The sequence below is a fragment of the Austrofundulus limnaeus genome, unplaced genomic scaffold (assembly GCF_001266775.1).
Source record: "Austrofundulus limnaeus strain Quisiro unplaced genomic scaffold, Austrofundulus_limnaeus-1.0 Scaffold531, whole genome shotgun sequence".
In the NCBI taxonomy this organism is placed as follows: domain Eukaryota; kingdom Metazoa; phylum Chordata; class Actinopteri; order Cyprinodontiformes; family Rivulidae; genus Austrofundulus; species Austrofundulus limnaeus.
In genome coordinates, this window is record NW_013952933.1 from 243,166 (window position 1) to 264,451 (window position 21,286).

Sequence of the window (21,286 nt, forward strand, 5' to 3'; positions counted from 1 at the left end):
GAGTGGGCGGAGTTTACCCTAATCGTGACAGGCAGAGGACTTGGTGTGGGCGGAGTTTACCCTAATCGTGATTGGCAGAGGTCTTGGAGTGGGTGGAGTTTACCCTAACCATGATTGGCAGAGGTCTTGGAGTGGGTGGAGTTTACCCTAATCGTGATTGGCAGAGGTCTTGGAGTGGGTGGAGTTTACCCTAACCATGAGTGGTAGAGGTCTTGGTGTGGGTGGAGTTTACCATAAACATGATTGGTCAGATTGACATGTCTTGTGGGGCAAATTTTAAGAGGAAGCAATGAAAATGGTAAAATAAGGATTTATTGAGTGTCTGTGTACAGTTTAAAACAGAACAATATCTCAAAAATTATTGTGAACATGTAAACATAATTTGTCTTCAAATTTTGTGCAGTTAGCACCTTCCTGTCTCAAGTTATGACTAAAATATAGATATTTAAATAAACATAATTGCTTTCTGGTCAACTCAACGAAGCTACTCCCAGCTGCCCCCAGYGGCTTCTTCAAACCCCACCGTCAATTGGACCAATCAAGTCTTGGGTAAACTCCTCCCACAAAACAAATAACTCCTACTTAGCGCCTGGAGAGCCCCCCTTCTCAAATAATCTGGTAGGACGTGGGCGGAGCTTAGCAGTGAGATAATGTGCACGGCCTTGAATGTTTTCCTGGTCTCCTCGGCTGCAGACCAGTGAGTTTAAAGAGACTGCTACTAAAAGTTTCTGTTTCCTCAAGATTTTCTGGCAGTTTTCATCACCAACTCKTCTCCAGTAAATACTACTTTAAAAAAATACTCCCCAGACAGGAAATATTTCCTACCTGTCCCCTTTACTTTAAGATTAAGTGACACTTCATATCTGCTCAGTTCTTTAGAAGAGAAACTGTGTGAAATGGGATCAGTTTGGAGGWTTCTTTCATTCATTCTCATCTCAAACCACCCAGGACTTCATTTGATCCTTTAAATACAGACGGAACACCTGTCAGGATTGGTTCTCATGTATTTGTTTTTTATCCTAGCTTCATCGTTTTCATGTTAACTGCTTCTTTTAAAACGTCACCTGGCTCTGGATCCAGTTAGGTCTTTGGAGGACTTTGGTGGCAACATCTCAGGGACGTAAATGTGGGTTTTCAGACAAGATGTTGGGGCGTTCTGACAGCTGCTCATCAGCCGCCGCACACACRTCCTGTTTCTGTGAATTCAGCTCAGGTTTGAGAGATAATTAAAGCAGCAGCTGAGGAAGGAGCTCTCCAGGACGGTTTCATCAGCGMGTGTCGCTGTCGGGTTAATGGGAGGCGTTCGTTGATAAAAAGTGCTTGTTAATCGCTCACTCAGACTTGGAGGACACGGATGTTAAATTACATTAGCATAGCACGAAATAATACGTGTGTAAATTTACCCACGTAAAACTGGAGCGAGCTTTATTTATATTTTCCATTCTTCGTCTTTAGCCACGCAGRAAGACTGGTGTAAAGTCGTGTTTATTTAAGGAGATTGATTCTCCTCCTCCTCTCTGACAGCTCATGGGTTTTCGCTCATTCCATCACTCTGAGAAAATAAATTTGTTCTGAGGCTCTCCTCAGATTTGGGATCCATCACAGAATATTTCTTTGCACTTTGTCAACTTTCCAGWCTCCTCGTCGTGGTGGAAATAAAAGAAAATAAAACGTCTTGAATCACGTCGACTCCAAAAGTTAATCATCGGTAAACGTTTTCCTGCTGCCTCTTGGTTGATGCGTTGTGTCTTTATRGTTCTGCGTTAAGCTATTGTGCTGAAATATATTTAAAAAATGACTTTTTCCTTTTAAATTTTCTTCCTGGATGTGATGCAGAGTTTCTGAAGATTTATTACTTGTCAGTTTCGGCGCATCTGTTGAATTTGAGCCAACGTATTCAAAAAGTGTTTTTGCTTCTGGAAGCGGCGCACGTTAGAAAAAAAAAACAACAAAACCCTAAAACTCAACATCCAGGAAAGTGACAGGAGGATTAATGAAAGGCTGAACCATCCAATCAGAGAGGAGAGGGGAAAAACAGGAAATGATTTGTTCAGGAGTTGGATAAACTCAAAGAAGAAGCTTTTAACAGAACTTTTCTTGGCTCTGAGTTTATCTGAAGGAGGGAATAATTAATTTCTGTCCTGTAATAAATCAACCTTTCAGGAGAGGAGGATCAGGTCTGAGGCAGGTCCAAAGACTCGTGTCTGACGGTGACACGGCGAGCAGAACCAAACGTCGTTGGGTCAACAACACGACATGGAGACGGACTGTCAAGGAGGGGGGAGGGCGGTTTCACTCATAAATTAACTAAAATAAAAGTTCCTGAAGAAGCTTTGACAGTTCCTGCTGCTTAATTCATCAACATAATATAAGTTTTAAGTATTTTTACTTCACTATCTGGTAAATCGAATGACTTAGTCATTTTTGAGTTTGCTAAGGTAGCTCTGGCAGCCATCTTGAGTGTGTGTTCAGGATTTTAGTGAGCAMCTACCACACCAAGTTGTAGCTCATTATGTCTAAATGTGGTAGACTTATAGCCATTTGCTAAGGTAGCTGTAGCAGCCATCTTGAATTTAAGCATAATTAACAACATGGCTGTGTCCAAACTCAGGGCCTGGGTCCTTTGAAGGACCCGGCCTACCCGGTCTAGATGGGCYGGGTCCTTGGTCTACCACAAGAACTTTGGGAAAAAAAAGTGTTTGTGAATTTGGACGGTCTGGTCTTCTGCTTTATTCCCGCCCTTACCCCTGCGTACGTCCTGTCGCCTAGCAAACATGACGATTCTAAACAGAAATAATTAGTTAAATATATATTATTATAAATATAAAACAAAATTAATTTGAAGCCAATATTTGAAGAACTAATGGACTCGCTGTAGGTGCATGTTTATTTCTCTACCAGCTTGTTTGATTTCTGACAAGAATAATATTAAACACGTTTTGTTTTAATTTTTATACTGCCAGGTTTTTATTGTTATTTGTTGACTTACATGTTGTGTTGGGAATAAATGTTAACCTCAAACTGCTAAATATGTGAAAAAATAACTGCATTATGATAATATTGTTCTTGCAAAGATGGCTGGTAGCGGCCATCCTAAATCAAGTTAAAGGAAATCAATCACACATTACAAATAATAAGAGGCGGAGCTTAGAGATTGTTGCTGAGTCATTAACATTTATATGTTAAAAATGCAACACATCCAACTACAATACAGTTTTTGTTGAGCTTTTTTTAACGTTTGTCACAAAAGATGTTTCCTAAAGTAACGGCTGTTGGATCACGTGATCAAATTGCCATATTTGTGGGCGCTCACAGAGGGCAGCAGTGCCAGGGTTTCCTCCAGCGAATTGTAGCTTTGTTGGCCTGACAGGTCTTACTTGCCCCGCTGCCAGGCTAGCTGTCAAAAACATCAAGAGCAAAGTTTTTTTTTGTGTCATTGGACAACGAAACAGGATCAGTGGCTAGGACCTAGCATTAGCATTGTAGCAGTCTGCTACCGTGACATTAGAAACCATACCACTCTTACATTCTTACACCATTAAGTTTGACTTTTTTTCTTTTTATATGTTTTTCTGGTATCGTGATTTATGACATTAGCATGGTCTGTCTTAGGAATGCTTGTCTGCCTTGTTTGATTTTTTAAAATTTATTTATTTTTTCTAATTTTGTAAATAGTTTTTTTGGATCCTCCATACGATTAGTGAAAAAAAAAGTACCCGTATGATGACGTCAATCAGAACCATCTATTATGGTGAAGATACGCAGTTAGCTACCATTTTTACATTTAATTGTGATAAATTATAACTGTTAAGTTTTAATGTTTTGTTGACCAGTCAAATTAAATTGACTCTACAAGCTGCAATATTTTACTTTTGGTACTGTTACCAAAAACACTTTGAAATGGGAACTTGTAGGGTATCACCAGGCTGCAGCTGTTCTTGACTCAAAAATGCAAAAAAATCCTGAATTTTACGTTTCATTGAGCTGTCTGTCCACATTTTGTTCAACCAATTTATTTTAAACCACTCATTATTTTTTGTGTGCAATTCTTGCAAAACTATCCACCCACCCTGTCCCCACCTTTCTGATTTAATCAATTAGAGCACACTTTAGAAATGAAAATGAGCCGATTCGGACCAGTTTTTACTCATCATCAAGGTGGTTTTTAACTGTAACCTCAGATATTTCCTTTCAGAGGGAAGTAGAGACTAGAGTTYAGGACGCCCACAACAACTCTGCGACTATTTGGAAAGAAAAGCCAGGAAATTACAAAACGCTTTAGAAGGTTGATCATCAACTCACCCCCAGTCTGGTTTACCAACAGAACCACAACTTAACATGTTGAAATGTTAGCAAACAGACAGAGAAGTCAATAAATCCTGATCCAATAAGTGTTTAGAGTTTCCTCCTCACCTGGGCTTAATGACTCTTCTGTCACCTTCGTGTCTTTGAGTCTTTTATTTGAAGCGTTCAGTAAAACAAACGTCTGACCTTGTGTTGCAGTAAACCTGGACCTCATGAGCTTCAGAAATATCTGATAAACTTTGTCTCCAGGCTTTGTGTGTGTCTGYAGTATAAACTGTAATGTTGTGGCAGTTGATAGATCACCTGTGTGTGTGTGTGTGTCCATCCTCTTTGGTGTTACTTTGTCTCAGCCGTGCTCAGCGTCAGGATTCTTCATTACCACCAATAAGAAGTCAATTTCCCCCCAGGCTGCGCCAATCATAGCTCTCATATCCCTCCAGGCCCGGCCAATCAGCTTCAGTGTTCCTCTGGCTCCGTGCCATGAATGTGTAATGATGCCCAGCGGTGGACAGGAATCTAAATGAGTCCACGTCAGGTCTCTTTTTTTTTTTTAACTAAACCACCTCGGTAGATGTCCAAAGTTTCCGAGTGAAAGTGGAGGAAAAGGGAGGATTTGTTTGGTTTTAAATCCCTGAAGATTCCAGATTACTAAAGTTAGGTTAGTTTATCCCAGTAAAACACCAGCTGAGATTATTTGAAAAGCTTGTAAATCCAGATTGGCTCAATGAGAAACCCACATCTGTAGCAAGAGATCAGGACTAGTCTGGGTTTTAGCACATGGGTAGTCTAAAGGTTTTATCTTCTTTATAAATGATGTTTATCATTTATAAAACAGTGTTGAGTTCATATGTCAGAGTTCATTCATGTGGGTGCAAAGTTTTTATTAGTTTCTCAGTTTTCTTAGTTAAATACTTTTTATATACTATTTTTTAAAATGCTTTTAGTGTTTGCACCAGGAGGTGTCCAGTCCTGGTCCTGGAGGGTCCAGTCCTGATCCTGGATGGTCCAGTCCCGGTCCTGGAAGTCCTTTATCCTGCATGTTATACTAGGTCCTGGAGGGTCCAGTCCCGGTCCTGGAGGTCCTTTATCCTGCATGTTATACTAGGTCCTGGAGGGTCCAGTCCCGGTCCTGGAGGTCCTTTATCCTGCATGTTATACTAGGTCCTGGAGTCCAGTTCTGGTCCAGATGGTCCTTTATCCTGCGTGTTTTACTTGGTCCTGGAGGGTCCAGTCCTGGTCCTGGAGGTCCTTTATCCTGCGTGTTATACTAGGTCCTGGAGTCCAGTTCTGGTCCAGATGGTCCTTTATCCTGCGTGTTTTACTTGGTCCTGGAGGGTCCAGTCCTGGTCCTGGAGGTCCTTTATCCTGCGTGTTTTACTTGGTCCTGGAGAGTCCAGTCCTGGTCCTGGAGGTCCTTTATTCTGCATGTTTTACTTGGTCCTGCAGAGTCCAGTCCTGGTCCTGGAGGTCCTTTACTCTGCATGTTTTACTTGGTCCTGGATAGTCCAGTCCTGGTCCTGGAGATCCTTTATCCTGAATGTTTTACTTGGTCCTGGAGGGTCCAGTTCTGGTCCTGGAGATCCTTTATTCTGCATATTTTACTTGGTCCTGGAGGGTCCAGTTCTGGTCTTGGAGGTCCTTTATTCTGCATATTTTACTTGGTCCTGGAGAGTCCAGTCCTGGTTCTGGAGGTCCTTTATCCTGCGTGTTACTTGGTCCTGGAGAGTCCAGTTCTGGTCCTGGAGGTCCTTTACATATTTTTCTTGGTCCTGGAGGGTCCAGTTCTGGTCCTGGAGGTCCTTTATTCTGAATATTTTACTTGGTCCTGGAGAGTCCAGTTCTGGTCCTGGAGGTCCTTTACTCTACATATTTTTCTTGGTCCTGGAGGGTCCAGTTCTGGTCCTGGAGGTCCTTTACTCTACATATTTTTCTTGGTCCTGGAGGGTCCAGTCCTGGTCCTGGAGGTCCTTTATTCTGCATGTTTTACTTGGTCCTGGAGGTCCTTTATTCTGCATGTTTTACTTGGTCCTGGAGGGTCCAGTCCTGGTCCTGGAGATCCTTTATCCTGCATGTTTTAATTGTTTCTCTGCTCCGTCTCACTTCGTTTCAAACAAATCCACACCTCGACACTTGATGCAGAAATGTCCTATTTTTGTGTCGTTCTCTGCAAAACCTTCATTATCGTCTCATCTTATTCTGAAATCTCTGAACACATCCTGTAAATCYGGATGATTGTCAATTTCTGCAAAAGCTGGAGGCGAAACAGAAGCTCGAGGCGTCTCGCCTGGCAGGAATAAAAATATATATCTCATGTCGAGTTGCGTCAGATTGAAACAAATGTTGGAGAATTACATCGGCTCATAGGAAAAATAACAACGGCATCATCAGCTGAGGTGATTAGCTCCTTATAAATGAGCCTTTATGAAGGTTTAAAACACCACTCAGAGCTTTAAAAATGCATTTATGGGAGAGTATCTGTAACTTTACAGGTTTTATCAGCCCCAACCAGGGGGTGGATGGATGGCCCAGATCCAGAGTTGATGGAAAATCCCACAAAGTTTGGTTTCACTTTTTGTTTGCTGCTCATCAAAGGTACCAAACAGGGCAGTGTTTGTGTAGGATTTAAAATCTGTCATTTCTGGTTTGTTCTGGTTGGAACAGTTCTGGCATCACGTAGGAGAAACCTACAGAAATAATGAATGTATCGACGTATTTCAGTTGAAAAGTTCTTTTTCCCACGACTGTTTTGGACTTTTCAAAGCCTCTCCTGGAACGTGATGTAATCTAATCGAAGATTTCTGACTTCACTGAACCTGAAGTATTGTTTAAATCTTTCTGTGGGTGAAAGCTCGGTGCCGGGCCTCGTGTCGACAGTCATACAGAACCCTGGACGGTTTCAGGTCTGCTCTGCCCCCACCACCACCCCACCCCCCGGAGGGATTGTCAGAGAGCCGTGTTTGTTTGAAATGGTTCCCACGGGTGATGAAGAGGAGCTGGAAAGAACAAGGCTTAAAGAGGTGAGACGGAGGCGAAGAATCAGTCGGGCTTTATTCCTCTGGCTGGAGCCTCGACACACATTCCTGGATTCAGTTTCACTCCAGACACTTTCACCTGGAGCTCTAAGACTTTCAGAAAAGTTCCAGCGGAGGATTTTATCGAGCCTCGCTGTCTGTCTCTGTGTTTCACAATCTAATCTATATTTCTACTAACGAGTTCTTAAAAAACTAATTCTGGGTCGAACCTGAAATGTGACTCCTGCTAGATAAATTCTGGCCGTTTGGATGTGAGAATAAAGTGGAGGAGCACGAGGAAGACACGTTCAACACGTCTGAGCTGCAGAAACATTCAGCTGCTTCTCTTATCAACTCACTCACTGCAGGCAATGTGATAAACTTAGATTTTAGTTTTTTTTCTGGCTTCTTTGGGGATTTTTTTGTTTATCAAATCACCGTTTCATAACTTAGATGATTTTTTAAAAGCTTCAAAATCTTATTGCACAGCCTGCTGAGCTCTAAGTTCCTACATCCAAACATTTGACACACCTGCTGAAAATAGAGCATTTAATGCTGATTTAATTCCATCCATGTCTCCTTTTTATATCACTTGTCAGGATAAATGGTAACAACCTCCATCCAGCCAAGAACGCCTGCAAAGAAGGAAGCAATCAGCTGCATCTTGTGTGTTTTATCAGGTTTTGGTTTGTTAGTTTAGCAACATTAGAGGTTGTCCTGATGCATCTCAGTAATMCAGGTAAAAAATCAAAAAGAAAAAGACTTGTATAGGTCTTCTGGACGGGTTCTTCTCTAATGAAACGTTTCGTCTCTCCTCCAAGAGACTTCTTCAGTCTGAGAGTTTCAGGCAAAATTCAGGCTTTTAAGCCCTGCCTCCATGTGACTGATACTCACATCACATGGCTATCGTTGACACCGAATTAACACTTATTGTTAACAGGGTGTGGAGTGATACTGGCAATAGCAGCACTGTAGGAGGGGGACAACTGAAAACGGAGGCCTCCACCTCTGTTTAATGATGGACGGTCTTTCTTCACAAAAATGGCTTCTTTTACTCCTCTCTCAAACCAAAAGTGAACATTAGAGGTTCACCTGTCTGAGGCTGAAACCTGCTCCTCATTGAGCTGGGACTGTTGGAGACTCAAAACTCAAACAATAATTCAGTTTTCTGTTTGCTCCACCAACTTTGGGACAGTTTGGAGACCGTCCGTCCGTCCGTCCGTCTGTTTTCTTCCTCTTATCCGGGGTCAGGTCCCAAGCAGAGAGACCCAGACTTCCCTCTCTCCAGCCACTTGGAGCAGTTCCTCTGGGGGAATCCCAAGGTGTTCCCAGTCCATCTGAGAAACATAGTCCCTCCAGCGTGTCCTGGGTCTTCCTCTGGACCTCCTCCCAGTGGGACGTGTCCAGAACACCTCACCAGGGAGGAGTCCAGGAGAGCTGAGTGAAACAAACCCCTCCCAAACAATGAACCACAGAAAAAAAAAGGCAAATAGGATGAGTGGTTAGTGCTTCGTTTGTGCTGCCTTTTTTTAATATATATTAAAGATTATTTGTGAGGGTCATTCAGGGGGTCACCATCCCACCCGCTCGCTCCAGAATGAACCAAAAATGAACCAAACTAGTCGAATTTTGTAGTGCTTTGTTTGAGCAGGTTTGTGCTTTTGAAACAATTGTTTGTGCTTATATAATTTATGAGATATTACACGTTATAATGTCAGACGATCACGTGATTTGGTCTGAATTGTTTACGTCTGTGACAACGGGCCAAGTYACGTGATCTTCTGAAATTATAACGTGTAATATATCATAAATAATAGCAGCACAAACAGCCGTTTCAACTGTTCAAATTGTGATCAAATTGAGACATAATTAAGACTAAATTGCAACAAAAATGATCAGCACCTCAGTCACTGAGCTGCTGTAGTTTATGCATGAATGCAGTGAAATTTTGTGTGTTTTATGTAACTTTGTGTCTAACTTGTCTCCAACCAGTGAGGTTGAGGTTTCCCCCTCACAGCTTAGTTTAACCTTCACTTCATGTTGCTCACAGGCTCATTCTTCATTGTTTCTATTTTTATTCCACATTTTAAAATCCTTCTTTATCTCTTAAATTAGCTTCTTTTTTGTGATTGAGCCACCAAAAGAAAAGCTGCACAGAGGATGCAGATTTTTCTGAGTACCTGTTTTGTTTACATTAATTATCCCGACGCTTCATTTGGTTAATTGTGTTTATGTCACGGCCCGCTTTAACCAAAAGGCAGAGTAGCTGTGAGCCCGGCTCCTTCTTAACGTCACACCTATAAAAACCCATCTGTTGTTCTGCAACACAAACACACGTCTGACGAGCCGAGCCGTTTATTCCTGTCCTGACACCAGTCGGGCTTAAAGATCCCGAGCAGGAGGATGAAAGGCAGGAGCTGCAGCAGAGAGAAAAGGAGCTGGCAGAGCAACGACACGACTCCTGTGAGAAAAACCAATGATGATTTTTATTCCTTTGATGTGGCTGATTCATAACAGGTCCTCCGAGGAGCACAGAGACACTGAAGACACCTGCTCTCTTTAGGCCTGTTTTCTTTTTTTCCTCCTGAGCAAAAAGGAGATGAAGTTTAATGAGAGAGGAGCCCACATGACGGGGACACGTCGGCTGGGTTAACATTAAAGTGTGGAGGTGTAAATGTTGACCTACAGCCACAGAATACAGAACAACATCCACTAACGAGCTCTGTTCCACACTCCTGTTAAAGAGCTGCTGCTACATCAGGTGGAAGACGACTTATTGTTTAACTTTTCTAAACTTCATGATTTAACCTCAACTTTTACAGATCTGTCTACATGAGCCCCAGCTGATGTCTCCTGGATGCCTCCCTTTGGAGGATTTACAGGCATGTCCCACTGGGAAGAGACCCCGAGGCAGAGCCAGAACCCTCTGGAGGGATTAGATATCCTCTCTGGTCTGGGAACACCTTGGGATCTCCCACAAGGACCTGAGGAGAGGGAGGTCTGGGTTTCTCTTGGACCTGTCACCTCCACAAGCCAACTATGGAGAAGCAGAAGAAGATGTAAACTTTTTGCTGATTTGTGCAGACTGGAGCACTTCCTGTGCAGCCTGGATCACTTCCTGTTAAACCTGCAGCACTTCCTGTGCAGTCCGGAACACTTCCTGTTATCTTGAGCACTTCCTGTTTAGCCTGGAGGACTTCCTGTTTAGCCTAGAGCACTTCCTGTTTAGCCTGGAACACTTTCCTGTGGAGCCTGGAACACTTTCCTGTGCAGCCTGGAGAACTTCCTGTGCAGCCTGGAGCACTTCCTGTGCAGCCTGGAGAACTTCCTGTGCAGCCTGGAGCACTTCCTGTGCAGCCTGGAGCACTTCCTGTGCAGCCTGGAGCACTTCCTGTGGAACCCGGATCACCTTCCAGTGCAGCCTGGAGCACTTCCTCTGCAGCCTGGAGCACTTCCTCTGCAGCATGGAGCACTTCCTGTGCAGCCTGGAGCACTTCCTGTGCAGCCTGGAGCACTTCCTGTGCAGCCTGGAGCACTTTCTCTGCAGCCTGGAGCACTTTCTCTGCAGCCTGGAGTGATTCATGTGCAGTCCGGCACACTTCCTGTTATCTTGAGCACTTCCCTTGTAGCACGGAGAGCTTCTCGTACAGCCTGGAGCACTTCCTGTGCGGTCTGAAGCACTTCCTGCAGGGTTATTATATTATTTCTGCCAGTTTGATTATATAATGTAGAATTTAAAGCTCAACATAACCAGATTGTTGTCATTATTTGTATGTCACAAGCAGTAACAGTTAGCAGAATAAACTTCCTATTGGTCGATAATGGATAATGATATTCAATTCAATTCAGTTTATTTATATAGCGCCAAGTCACAACATAAGTTTTGACTTGGCGTTGTGTACATATGTTCTCTGTATGCATGTTTGTGCTACGAGAAAAATTATTCAACAGCTGGATTAGTCTTGATGAACAAAACTTCTCATTTGATGTTGATCCACAACTGCTCCAATTCAAGATGGCTGCCACAGCCAGCTAGCTTAGCCAACACAAACAGGCGTAAGTGAGCCAAGAAGCATCTCGTGTGATTGGATCTTATTTCCATCAACACTTCTGCAGAGTTATGTTTATTTAGGAAATGATTCTCATTCTGATTACGTCTCATAGAGCCGACAGCTGAATTATTAGATTCGGGATTTAAAGCTGGAAACTGAGCAGTGCCATTAAAAGTGTTTCTGGCTGTAAAAATCTGCTGTGCAACCATTGAAGCACCTGACTCCTGATATCTGTGGATGGGTAATTTAGCAGAGCAGGTGGGCAGAAAGATAAGTCTCGTCACACTAATAAATCCCTCGGCACTGAGGTGAATTCAATTTGCAGAGAGCAGAAAGACAGTGGAGGTGTCTGTCAATTGACCAGCTGTCAGAATTATCTGATACCTGCTGTAAAAAACGGTGATTTACCAGTAAAACGTCTAGACCGTGCCGGCAATATTGAACCAACACAACGCAACTTCAATCTCTGATTTATTAGACCGCAGGCTGAGATAACGAGAATCATTTTATGATCCTACTTCTGAGATTTAAAGGAAAAATGTCTGAAACTGCTGAGAGCTGAATGACTGCTGAAACTTACTGAAGAAGCTGAAACTGAGTTGAAACAAAGGTTGACTAGAGGGGGTCATAGGTTGGCTAGAGGTGGTCAAAGCTTGGCTAGAGGTGGCCAAAGGTTGACTAGAGGTGGCCAAAGGTTGACTAGAGGTGGCCAAAGGTTGGCCAGAGGTGGCCAAAGGTTGACCAGAGGTGGCCAAAGGTTGGCTAGAGGTGGCCAAAGGTTGGCTAGAGGTGGCCAAAGGTTGGCTAGAGGTGGCCAAAGGTTGACTAGAGGTGGCCAAAGGTTGACTAGAGGTGGCCAAAAGTTGACTAGAGGTGGCCAAATGTTGGCCAGAAGTGGCCAAAGGTTGACTAGAGGTGGCCAAATGTTGACTAGAGGTGGCCAAATGTTGGCTAGAGGTGGCCAAATGTTGGCTAGAGGTGGCCAAATGTTGGCTAGAGGTGGCCAAAGGTTGACTAGAGGTGGCCAAAGGTTGGCTAGAGGTGGCCATAGGTTGACTAGAGGTGGCCAAAGGTTGACTAGAGGTGGCCATAGGTTGACTAGAGGTGGCCATAGGTTGCCTAGAAGTATTGGAAGTTGTGCTAGAAGCGGAAGTGTTGACTAGAAGCTAAAAGCAGCAAACCGGTTAATTACAATCTATAGAAAACTAATATGAAGGAATTAAAGAGATCTTATTATATTTCTATAGGAAAAATATTTGTAAATAATGTTAAATATTTCAAAATATAAAAGTTACTAAGATCAAACTTCACGGCGTCCGTTAACTGAATGAGCCAAAGGTTTTGAAATGTAAAAAATGTGCAGAAGTTGTCAGATTAACATTTGGAGGAAAACAAAGAGGCAGGAAAGCCTGCATGCTGACTCAGCATTTTCACACGATCACTGTGGAGTTTTTTGGGAATTAGATGGGAGCCGAAGTGTGTTTGTGTTGAACAATGTTATTACAGACAACATGATGTTAGCCATGTTTTACAGCCACGGGCCACAGCTATAATTAAACACTCCCATCCAGACTAATGGAAGGAGAAACTCTGGATGTCAGACGACTAATTGCTGCACTCTGTCTCTCATTTTCACACACACACACACACACAAATACACACACACACACACACTCTTTGTCTTTTCTAATCTAATCTGGCCAAGCAGCTAACTCTCACTCTGAGTTCGTTACCTCCACCTCGCACCACTCCTCAGCTTTTTAAAGGATGTTCCTGTTTTAACGAGAAGCTCCTCGTTATTGCTTCTCGTTTGTCTTTCCTCCCAGCCTCCGGTCTTTTTCTGCTCCACTTCCTGCTGCTGTTGGACCTTTTGTTGGCTTTTAGAGACCGGAGTTAAAACTGCAGCTGGTTCGTCCAAGGGTTTAACTTCAAGGCCAGAGGTCGAAGTTCAGAAAATAATCCAAAAGTTATGTTGAGAAACGATGGAGTTTTAGCAAAAGCTCACAATGTTTGTTAGCTGTGGCGGCCATCTTGAATTAGTTGGACTCAAAGTACAGGTTCATCAAACAGAGTTGTGCCAGAAGAGGATCAAACTTTTGAATGGCAGGAAAAGAAACAAATAATAGAGATGTCCGATAATATCTGTAGGCCGACATTATCGGTCCGATATTAGCATAAAAATGTAAAATTTCTACATATCTGTATCAGTTTTTCTTCTCATAACAAAAGTCTGTTAAATTAGCGCCTGGATTTGACCAAAATGTGTTAATAAATGCTTGTGGTCCAAAGACGTTCACCAGTGTGCGATTGATGACATCATCAAACTGGATTGTCTCAGGGAGAGCATGATCCAAACTATTGTTCGAGACAAAATGTTGAACAATATCGGCATATCGAATATCGGCAAAAAGTCAATATCGAGCATCTCTAACAAATACCAAAAGCTGGTGTTGATTTTTTATTTATTTTTTCTTGTAGATTGGTTTTAAGAGGCAGCAACTGTTGTGACAAAAACAAAGCATCTTTGTTGTTGATGAGTCTTTGAAGTATCAGGTCATCTGGGAAGGACTATAAAAATTAACAAACTTGGTCTTTGTCTTCCAGCAATGATGGAGCGGTGGTGGGTGTGGCAGGTGACAGTGGTCACAGTGGCAACCATTTACCTCAGTCCCTCCCAGTGCACGAACCCAGAGTTTACCTCCGAAACGCTGATCAACAACGTGGTGTCGGATCCCCGCACGGGCCGGCTGTACGTCGGCGCCGTCAACCACCTCTACCAGCTGAACTCCGCTCTGGAACTGGAGTTTGACATCAAGACGGGCCCCAAGAAGGACAACCCGCAGTGCACGCCGCCCATCGCTGACACCTGCGAAAACGCCAAAGAAACGAACAACCACAACAAGCTGCTGCTAGTCTTCGAGGGCCAGAACCAGCTGGTGGTCTGCGGCAGCCTCTTCAGGGGCATCTGCTCGCTGAGGAACCTGAGCAACGTGGGGGAAGAGATTTACTACAGCGACAGCAGCGGGGAAAAGTCGTACGTGACGAGCTCCGAGGAGAGCGTCTCCGTGGTGGGAGTGATGTCGAACTACACAAAAGACGGAAACAAACTCCCTGTGTTCCTGGTGAGAAGCAGCATTCGCACCAGTAAAGCTAACATTAGCAGTAGTTGTCTAAGCTTTTGTAAAATTAACAGTAGTACCTTAGAAGTATTAGCCATATTAGTGATAAAATTAGCATTAGCATTATAAGTAGTTTTACAATTGGCCTTAGCAGAATTAGCCATATCAGTAAAAAAAATTTACATTAGCATTGGTGGAACTAACATTAGCATTATAGCAGTTTTACAATTAGCCTTAGCAGTATTGGCCATAACCTTAAAAAATAGCATTAGCATGTGTAGAACTAGAATTAGCAGTAGTTAAATTAGCCTTAGCATTATTAGCCATAACAGCAGTAAAATTGGCAATAGCATTAGTAGAACTAGCCTTAGCCACATTAGCCATACCGTATTAAAATTAGCATTCACGTTAGTGGAACTAACATTAGCATTGTTAGCGGTTTTATAATTAGCCTTAGCAGTATTAGCCAAAACCCTATTAAAATTAGCATGAGCATTTGTAGAACTAGAATTAGCAGTAGTTGCATTAGTATCGGTGGAACTAAGTTTTACAAATAACCTTAGTAGTATTAGCCATAACCGTAAAAAATTAGCATTAACATTTGTAGAACTAGAATTAGCAGTAGTTGCCGTAGTATTGGTATAATTAGCAGTAGTTAAATTAACCTTAGCAGTATTAGCCATAACAGCAATAAAATTAACAATAGCATTAGTAAAACTAGCCTTAGCTGTATTAGCCATAGTGTATTAGAATTAGCATTTGCATTAGTAGAACTAACATTAGCATTGTAAGCAGTTTTACTATTAGCCTTAGCAGTATTAGCCATAACCCTATTAAAATTAGCATGAGCATTTGTAGAACTAGAATTAGCAGTAGTTGCCTTAGCATTGATATAATTAGCAGTAGTTAAATTAGCCTTAGCAGTATTAGCCATAACAGCAGTAAAATTAGCATTAGTAAAACTAGCATTAATAGTTTTGTTAGCATTAGTATATTTAACAGTAGTACAGTTAGCCTTAGCAGTATTAGCCATAACAGTAGTAAAATTAGCATTGATTGAACTAGCATTAGTTGTAGTTATCATAGCATTTGCATAGATAGTAATTGTACAGTCTTAGCAGTATTAGCCATAGCTGTAGTAAAATTAGCATTAGCATTGATTGAACTAGCATTAGCTGTAGTTGCCTTAGCCTTTGTATAATTAACAGTGAGTTAAATACTTAATATTTTGTGATTTTATAAATAGCTCAAAGTATGCAGAAGTAGTTAGATGCTAAAAGCAAACAGAAAAATAAGAAGTAGGAAACCAGAAAGGGATCTGTGAAGGGAAGGAGTCTGTTTTCATCAGATATTTGATATTTGTTTTCCTCCCTGTTATTTTTTTGTCTCAGGTTGCTAAAGGGTTTGGAAGCCAAGACAGCACCAAGCTGATCGCCACCCGGATCCTCCAGAAATATAAGAGTGAATGGACGTACTTCGACAGCATCATCGAAGCCTCCGCGGTTCAGGCCAACCCCTTCGGCCCGCGCAACCGTCACGACTTCCGCTTCGCCTTCAAAGATGGCGGGTTTGTCTACTTCCTGTTCTCTCGGACGCTCGGGATGCAGGACAACAAGAACTTCACCTTTATAGCCAGGATGTGTGAGGAAGATCAGAGCTATTACTCGTACACAGAGCTGCAGCTCAACTGTAGCGCCACCAGGAAGTACAACAAGGCTCAGGTAAAAAAAAAACAATGTGTCAGGTTTTTTATTTATTTATTTATTTATTTATTTATTACAAAATATTAAAATGTTTCAGTCATTCTTACAGAAAACATCTTCTTTGTCTCTCAGGCTGCTTTTGTTGGAACAGCTGGTGACGTTTTTGCCGAAAACCTGACAAAGTCCAGTCAGTACGGACCAGTTTTGGGGTCCGACAGGGTGCTGTTTGTCACCTTCACCTCTGAGAAGGAAGGAATGTCAGCCATGTGTACGTACCGTTTGCTTCTTTAAGTTAGCAGAATGTCAGATTGTGTCAATAAAATATTTGTTATTTTCTTGTTCTGAGCTGCCGTTTCATCTCGGGATCAGCAGCTGAGAAACAAAGTTTCAAAAAGGCTAATTTGGTATCTTGCTCTGGAGAAATAACTATTTCACACGATCGATATCAAAGAGCATTTTCAGCTTTGAATTTTGACTTTATTGCTTGGAAAGAAAGAAAAAAAGATCATCCCAAGAAAGTATGTGAAGTCAATGGTGTAAAATGACCAGAAGGCACTTTTCTCAGCTGTGCAGAAGCTGTTTCTGATTATTATTTTAAAATAAATGAAGAAATGTCTGTATTTCCATCAGTTCTCAGTGGTTTAATCTCATTGTGCAGAATCTAACGTTGAGTGTTATCTCGTGATATTGTTGGGGATGACCCTCAGAAACAAGTTTTACAGAAGCTGAAGCTAAAGAGAAAACTGGGGGGTCCAGATTATTGATTTGGTTTTTGTTTGTAGGTGCGTACCCCATGAAGTCCATCAACGCCCGGCTGGTGGACCTAATCGGAGCCTGTTATAGCAAAAAAGGCATCATCAACGATAAGCTCGCCGTCTATTCGCCGTATTCCACCAAGACCGAGAGTCCGTGCACCGACAAGCAGGTGACGGAAAACACCACCAAAGCAGAAGTGAAGCTGAAAGAGTCGAGTAAATTGTTTAATCAAACGTTTGCTTGTTTCCATCAGGCCGACATGGTCCACAGATACGGCTGCGGAGCGGATTTCCTGCCGTCGCCGCTAGCCAGCAAGCCTGAGTTCGCCCTAACGGCGGAGCCGTCGCTGGAGCGTAACATTCACATGACCGCCGTGGCTGTGGCTGTGGAGATGGAGCACGCTGTGGCCTTCCTGGGCACCGCCAACGGAGAGGTAACAAGAATTTAGGGCTGAAATCAGCAAAATCTTGGCTAAAAGTTCAAATAAGGAAAATGCTGGCTAAGAGCTAAAAGTATTAAAAATTTGCAAAAGCCTGCAAAACGCTATTTACAAGTTAAATATGGACATAATGTAGCTAAAGGATTAAACCGGCAAAAGAGTTGCTTAAAGTTTAAAGTAGCAAAAGGCTAGCTAAAAGTAACAAGACACAACAAGACAAGACGGTAGATAATAGCTAAAATATAAGGGTGGTTAAATGTATCCAAATGTTGGCTAAATGCAAAAAGTACCAACAGGTTGGCTAAATGCTAAAAGTATCAATAGGCTGGCTAAATGCTAAAAGTACCAACCGACTGGCTAAATGCTAAAAGTACCAACCGACTGGCTAAATGCTAAAAGTATCAATAGGCTGGCTAAATGCTAAAAGTACCAATAGGCTGGCTAAATGCTAAAAAAAAAAAAAAGCCTAAAGGCTAGCCAAAAATGAGAAGTCACAGGATGGTAGCTGGAAGTTAAAGCTAAAAACTGAAAGTAGCAACAGGATGGTTTAAAGCTAAAACTAAAGCCAGCTGCTAAAGCAAATGTTCTGAAGGAACCAGATCTTGGATATTTTCTGTGGAAAAAATATTTGTTAATAAAGTTAAATATTTTGAAAAGTAAAAAAGTTATGAAGACCAAAAGTCACAGCATCTAACTCCTGAATGAGCCGAACATTTTGATGTTCGAACAGCTAAAATAGCACAAAGTTTGAATAAATTAAGTTTAGCTCAAACATGAGGCTCAGAGTGTTTTTGTTCAAACTAAGTGAAACCAAACAGACGTAGTTTTTAGTTTTAGTTTTAGTCCAGGGCTTCATGAAGTTTTTGTGTTCCTGCAGGTGCTGAAGGTTCATCTGTGGACGCCCACCGAGGTGTACGGGCGAGTCTCGAGCGAAGTCCCCGGGGACCGGGTCAACAAGAACCTGCTGTTCGATTCCAGCCTCCAACATCTGTACATCGCCACGGAGAAAAAGGTCACAGGGAGCGGATTGATGTGTTCTCTTTACGAGCAGCTCGCTGTCGTCGACTTGCTCCTGCGTTTCATCCATCAGGCCGCTGCCTTAATGAGCCCTTCATTTATTCTCTGTGTGTTATTTGATCATTTATTCAGCCGACGAGCACCAACACATCCATCTGCATTACCGCACACAATCACTCATCGATTTCTTCCCTCCGTTCCTCCGCTGCCCCTCTTGTTTTCCACTCGCCTCTTTCCCCGCCATCCGTCTTTCTCCGCCCTTTGTCCTTTCATCTCCCGCTCGCCATCGCTCTCACCTGGGCGAGGTGAAGCAGACGCTATCGATTGAGAAATGAAATAATTACCAACGCACTTCAAGAGAGTAATTTGCTTTGATCAAGTGGAGCGTCGGCGCCGGGGCTCGTTCCAGCTGCTCGTTTAGATTTATCAGAGCGGAGCTCCTCTTTGTCAGAGAGGAAAACTATTTCCAKCAGAAGCTGGAAGATGTTCTCCTTCAAATTAGCATAAATATCACACGAGCCCAAGATAAATGTTTGATTTATTTCTTTTCAAAGTGAAACCCGAGATGAATTCCAAGAGTCAGATAAAGACCCACGTGCTGAAAAATGATCAGAGAGCTTCAGCTTCTTTTTGATTTTCTAAGATTAGTTGTCTTTTTTAAATTTTTTTATCTTTGAGGCCCCTGATCCAAGCTTTAATTTTAAACCGACAACGATGATGAAAGGGTTAATTAAACAATGTTTAAATCACCAAGAAATATTTCAGATTGGAGCTGGTGGGAAATAAAGTCAGGCTTTAAATTTCTGGTTTTTATAAGAAAATAAAAAGTCAGAAGTCGTTTGTTCCTTCACAATAAAAGCCTTTTCTGTGTCCTCAGATCACCAAGGTTCCGGTCCAAACCTGCCACCTGAAGAAAGACTGCCACTCCTGCGTCTCCATGAAGGATCCGTTCTGTGGCTGGTGTGTCCTGGAGGGAAAGTGAGTCAGATGGCTTCTTCTGTGGCAGCTAAAGGAGCTAAAACCGAGCTGAACACAAGCTAAAAAGTACAAATGCTAGCTATAAAAACAAACCAAAAGCTAAAAGCAATTAAAGCCAAAAAGTGGATAAAAGGCTAGCTAGCATCAAAAGATTAACCAAAAGCTAAAAGTAACCAAATTTCGATTGAAGTAGCAAAAGGCTAATTACAAACTTAAAGCAGCAAAAGGCTAGGTAAAAGTAGCATACAGCTAGCTACAATTAAAAGGTATCAAAATAAAAAGTACAAAAGCAAAAGCTAGCTAAAAAAATCCCTAAAACCTAAAAAGCTAGCTAAAAGTAACAAAYCACTAAAGGTTAAGAGTGACAAAATTRTAGCTAAAAGCTAAAAGTGAMGGTTAAAGAGGCTAGCTAAATGTTGAAATAGCTTAAAACAGACAAGGTTAAAGGCTAGCTAAAATAGCTTCTTTATAGCCACAGTTTAAACAGTAGTAGCAGTAGGTATGAGCTGAAGTATCAAAAATGTAGCTAAAATCTATAATTAGCAAAAAGCTAGCTAAATGTAGCATGTCAGTGTTATTAATTGAAAGATGAAAAATGAGCAAAACCTAGTAGCAAGAAGGTAGATAAACCTAAAAGTAGCAAAAGCATAGCTAAAAGCTACAGGCTAATAAAGGCTAGGTAAAAGTTAGAATAAGTAATGAGGTAGGTCGAAGTAGCATTTACTTGCTAACATTAAAAGTATTTAAAGTGTAATAAAACTGCAGTAGCAAGATGGGAGATGTTTGAAAAGAGGTGAAAGACAAGCTAAAAGTAGCAAAACAATAGCTAAAATTATAATTTATAGACTTAAATTTAAAGTAGTGAAAGTGAAAAGCTGAAGTAGCCAAAAAGGAACATTAAAAATGACAAAAGGGTAGCTAAAAGTGGCAGAACGGTAGCTGAAAATAATAAAAGGCCAGCTTAACGCTAAAGGTATCATAATGTAAGTTAAAAGTAGCAAGAAGCTAGCTAGAGGCTAAAGGCTAAAAAGTATGACAGAACCGTGTCTTAAGACATTTTTCCCTCCTCCTTGCCTCTCAGGTGCAGCAGGAGGCAGGACTGCAGCAGGTCGGAGGAGAAGAACGCCTGGCTCTGGTCGCCCAATCAGAAGTGCGTTCAGATCGAGTCCTTCCAGCCGCAGAACCTCAGCTGTGAGAAGACCAAGAAGGTGGGCGAGACTCGAGTCCCGGGATGTGAACCAACACGAATCCCTCTGAGCAAAGCTGAACCGGTCCAACCTGAAGGCGCCGCAGGTGTCTGTGGCGCTCGCAGGGTTAAACTGTCTCACCTGGATGAATCACGTGTGATTCAGGAGAACTTCTCCACACTAATAACAGAAAGAACGTAAAATCACCGTTAGATGASGGGGGAGCAGTAATGGTGGAGTTGCTCCGGTCTGTTTTAGTGAAGATAAAGCAAAGTAGAAAAGCTAAACCTTTAGCGWTTGTTGCCATGATCCAAAGCAATCAGCATCATCTCCTCTGAACAGAAACCTTGGACTCAGGTGGATGAGTTTGTTGAATTTTAATGAGAGACTTTGAAACGATCGCCTCGATTACGACCTCAGATAAAATAGATTTTGTCTTTAACGGTGGGGGGGAAAAAAGAGAGTTTCGTTTATGTAAATTGGTGAATTTAAAGAGAAGAGAAACTCTCCGGTGACTTTGTTCTGCGGCTCCTCGGGTGCAGGAGTTCCCAAAGATCAAAAAGTTCCAAAATAAAACTTGGGCTGCGAAAATTAAAAGCGCTGAGGTCAGCAAAGAGTAATGAGGAGCTCATGTTTGAACGGTGCAGTCGAATAGTAATTATTACTGCAGCGCGCGCGCACACACACACACACACACACACACACACACACACACACAC

At 42.2% G+C, this 21,286-nt stretch overlaps 3 protein-coding genes across 3 annotated transcripts in view; 1 reads left to right on the top strand and 2 right to left on the bottom strand.

Moving 5' to 3' along the window:
- LOC106530522 (gastrula zinc finger protein XlCGF8.2DB) overlaps positions 1-5,400 on the bottom strand; it is a 125,596-nt gene extending 120,196 nt beyond the window's left edge. The window contains exon 1 of the mRNA XM_014026159.1: positions 5,259-5,400. Coding sequence (XP_013881613.1) covers positions 5,259-5,400 — 142 coding nt within the window. The remainder of the gene's footprint in view (positions 1-5,258) is intronic.
- Positions 1-21,286, top strand: part of LOC106530529 (plexin-B2) — a gene marked incomplete at its 3' end in the record, with an annotated part of 154,799 nt that overhangs the window by 111,457 nt on the left and 22,056 nt on the right. Inside the window, 8 exon segments of the mRNA XM_014026170.1 lie at positions 13,973-14,490; positions 15,879-16,208; positions 16,323-16,458; positions 16,973-17,115; positions 17,200-17,379; positions 18,263-18,397; positions 19,280-19,380; positions 20,462-20,588. Of these exon segments, the coding sequence (XP_013881624.1) occupies positions 13,975-14,490; positions 15,879-16,208; positions 16,323-16,458; positions 16,973-17,115; positions 17,200-17,379; positions 18,263-18,397; positions 19,280-19,380; positions 20,462-20,588 (1,668 nt within the window).
- On the bottom strand, positions 11,669-13,201 carry LOC106530530 (hyphally regulated cell wall protein 3). The gene has a single exon (XM_014026171.1). It carries the CDS (start codon positions 12,478-12,480, stop codon positions 11,896-11,898), a length of 585 nt encoding a protein of 194 aa, XP_013881625.1. The 5' UTR covers positions 12,481-13,201; the 3' UTR covers positions 11,669-11,895.